The sequence below is a fragment of the Corvus brachyrhynchos genome, unplaced genomic scaffold, assembly GCF_000691975.1.
Source record: "Corvus brachyrhynchos isolate BGI_N302 unplaced genomic scaffold, ASM69197v1 scaffold202, whole genome shotgun sequence".
Taxonomy (NCBI): Eukaryota; Metazoa; Chordata; class Aves; order Passeriformes; family Corvidae; genus Corvus; species Corvus brachyrhynchos.
Window position 1 is genome coordinate 7766173 of NW_008238132.1, and position 3121 is coordinate 7769293.

Here is a 3121-nt window from a genome sequence, read left to right on the forward strand (position 1 = left end):
ATAGAGTTCTCTTAAAAAGAACTCCAAAAAAATCTGCAGAGCTGCATTTAGAGGACATAAAGCGAGGAAGGAGAGGAGCTGAGTCGAAGTCTAGTAGACTTCTAACCTGTGTCTGAAGCAGATTGTTTCTTCCTTATGGAGAGCCTTCTGAGCTTTAGTTTTCACACCTAGAGTTAGGCAGCATGAATAACTCCTAGATAAAACCATAGTTGCTTTACTCATTATACTTACATATTTTCAAAATTCATGTGAGATGCCAGTGTTTCTGAAGCAGTGTTCAAAACCTGTTCCAGTTATTCTCGTAGCACAAAAATAGTGCTAAATGGGCATTAAACTATTTCAATAAACAGTGTGTGTCAGTTTTGGTAATTTTTTCATTATCTCTTTTAGATTTAATACATTCTAATTAAAATCTTTGTCTTACAGGTCTGAGTACAGCCGCATGTCCTCTACCAGCAGTGAGTATAACTTTGAGATTTTTTTTTTTTAAATGGATTCTTATATTTTCTTTTTTTCAGCTTGCTAATATTTATTAACATCAACCTGGTGTTATTGACCGCGTTCGCTTTGACACAGTAAAGCCCCCATTCCTTCTCTTCTTGGATCTATGTCTAGAAACAGTATAGAAAATTTAACTGTTTGAATATATATGACCAAAATACCAACCATGTGTAAAGTCCTAAATATTGGCGCTCACAAGGATGCAAGGCAAAATTAGAACAAAATCTGTAGACACTATGTGGTCCAGTGTGAATGGACCCTCAGGCCAAAGGAGTTTGCAGTGATGGATGTCATTAGAGCTGGGGAGTACAGGAATAATTGAATGTTTATTGTAAGCTGATGCCAACAAAGCCCTTCAGAGCAACTCTGGTGAAGTTTTTTTTATCTCAGAGATGGTAGATGCTCTAGTAAGTGCCACAGTCATTCTAGATATTTACAATGCCAGTTGATTTTTAGGTTATCCAACTGACGACAGACAGATTCCTATGTTTGGATTATTTTTTTCTTTATTTTTCAGCAATGCAAAATGATGATTTTTTTAAGCAACATGGAACACTTCGTCACTCCAACCACTTGCTTATTTGTAGAACACACTGCATCTGCAGCACTTTGAAATGCAATAATGCTTATTCATGCATGATTGCTAGTATCTCTCCTTGTCCAAGTGCAAAGTGATGTCTGTCTCCCTCATTCACACATTGACATGAGCTTTATTTATGCCAAGCAAGCACATCAAAAATTCCTAGATGACAAGTTGTGTTTTATAATCTGGATCTTTAAGCACCATGAAAATCAGAGGGGAAGAAAGCTGTCAGTTTTTCTCATTCACACATTCTGGCTGAAGTGTGGAGAGGGTTATTTTCCATCTCCCATGGTCTTCACTGAAGGGGTTTTATTGATTTCAACAGGAGCTGGATGAGACAGCATTCGTAATGTCTGACTTGTGAGCTGATGTGACTAGCAAGGAACTTGCTGTCTTTCCTCCATCTGCTCAGTGTGTGTGTGTGTGTCTGAGAAAGAGAGACTTTGGTGCAGGTTTTTCCTAAATTCCGTTGTTTAAATAGATTTCTGGATTCTCACTGTCAGGCATAATTTTTGAGATGATTGGGAGGCAAAACCCAGGCAATCAGCTTCTCTGTGATAGTGAAAGCATATTGGATTTGCCTGGTTACACCAGCTGTGTGGCACACCGCCTTCTCAGCTCACAATTTTGGATGATGGCTTGGGGAATATGCTGCCAACTTCCTCCACTTTTTGGATGGTGACTCATACTTACTTGCTTAAAGGAGGCAGAATAGTTCAAAAGACAGGGTGCAAGTAGAGTATTTCTCCTTTTAAAATTTGGTTTCAATCCCTTAAAAACTTTGCATGACTGCTGCACATGTTACAAATAAAGGTAACAAATTACATTTGTAAGTCTTGGTTTTTATTACATGAGGGTTTCTACGGGGAATGAATCTTTTGTTACGTGGCAGCTACAGTGTGTCATGTTAACTGTGGTCTCCTCAGTGTCTTGCTGGCCACTGCTGTCCCGTGTATGTGGCAACTGCAGTTGGGTTTCAACACCAATAATTTGTCAGTACAAGGAGGTATTATCATTCCAGCAAAGACACACAAGTTCAGGAGACAGAACAGTCTCCTTCTTTCTCTTTTCTGCTTCCAAGGCAAATTATAGTGATACAGCTTCACAAGTAGCAGTATTTAACTTTGCCTTTTGAGAGGTTTGTGTGGCTGGTTTGGTCAGACAGTGCAATAGTAACAGAAACAGTTACATAAAAGAGTTTTGATAAAATAGAAATACTTTTGTGTCAGAGGCTGGTAGTCAGTGGGTACATAATGCATTTGAAAAAAAAGGTTATTGGAAAAGACAGATTGATCTGGACCTTTTAATTTCTTTGGGGAAAAGATTCAATAAGTGGTATCTTTCACGGTACAGAAAGCAGTGTAGGTAATGATGCTGTTAGGCCCTAGTGTAACACAAAATAAGCTGTTGTAAATTAAGAAGGAAAGAATGTCTATTACCTGCAGCTGCTTCACCTGAAGCTCCTGTTCTAATGGAGTTTATCTAAATCAGAAGGATTACAGGCTAATTTGTTTTACAGGGGTCCTATTTGGTGGTACCAGTGAGGCTCCGATTTCAGTGTTTAACAAATGAATAATCTTTTCACTTTCTGGATGAACTCCACTGGCCAACGGTTTTGCACAGACACGCCAAGAAAAGGTTAAAAAAGACTTAGCAGGTGAATCAGCTACAGCTTCTTCTCTTGCAGCAACCGAGCAAACTGCAGGACTTTGCCCCAACGCAAAGTTGTACAGGAATTCCAGAGCCCTCAAATCGGGAGTAAAACCTCACTGGCTGTTAAATGGCAGTGGCAGGCTCATTCTGTGCATGTGTTTATTTCTAGTACTTTTTTTCCCAGAGCACATGGCAGCAGCTGTTGTGGTCAGTGTACTGCTTCAGCAGTTCAAAGCCCTGCCTGCTGGATTGGTTGGACCTTGGGTTTTAGGCAGCCTCTCACTTCTTTTCCTCTTTGCCCTTGTGTCCCAGGTTCATATAACCAGAAATGCTTTTTACTGGCACCATTCATCTAATGTTTCTGGTTTTGTACAGCAAGTAATG

The 3121-nt window shown here is 39.6% G+C and overlaps 1 protein-coding gene across 1 annotated transcript in view; it reads left to right on the forward strand.

The window, feature by feature from the left end:
• Positions 1 to 429: 429 nt before the first annotated feature.
• Positions 430 to 3121, forward strand: part of FAM124A (family with sequence similarity 124 member A) — a 28599-nt gene continuing 25907 nt past the window's right edge. Inside the window, exon 1 of the mRNA XM_017733646.1 lies at positions 430 to 458. Coding sequence (XP_017589135.1) covers positions 443 to 458 — 16 coding nt within the window. The 5' untranslated portion in view covers positions 430 to 442. The remainder of the gene's footprint in view (positions 459 to 3121) is intronic.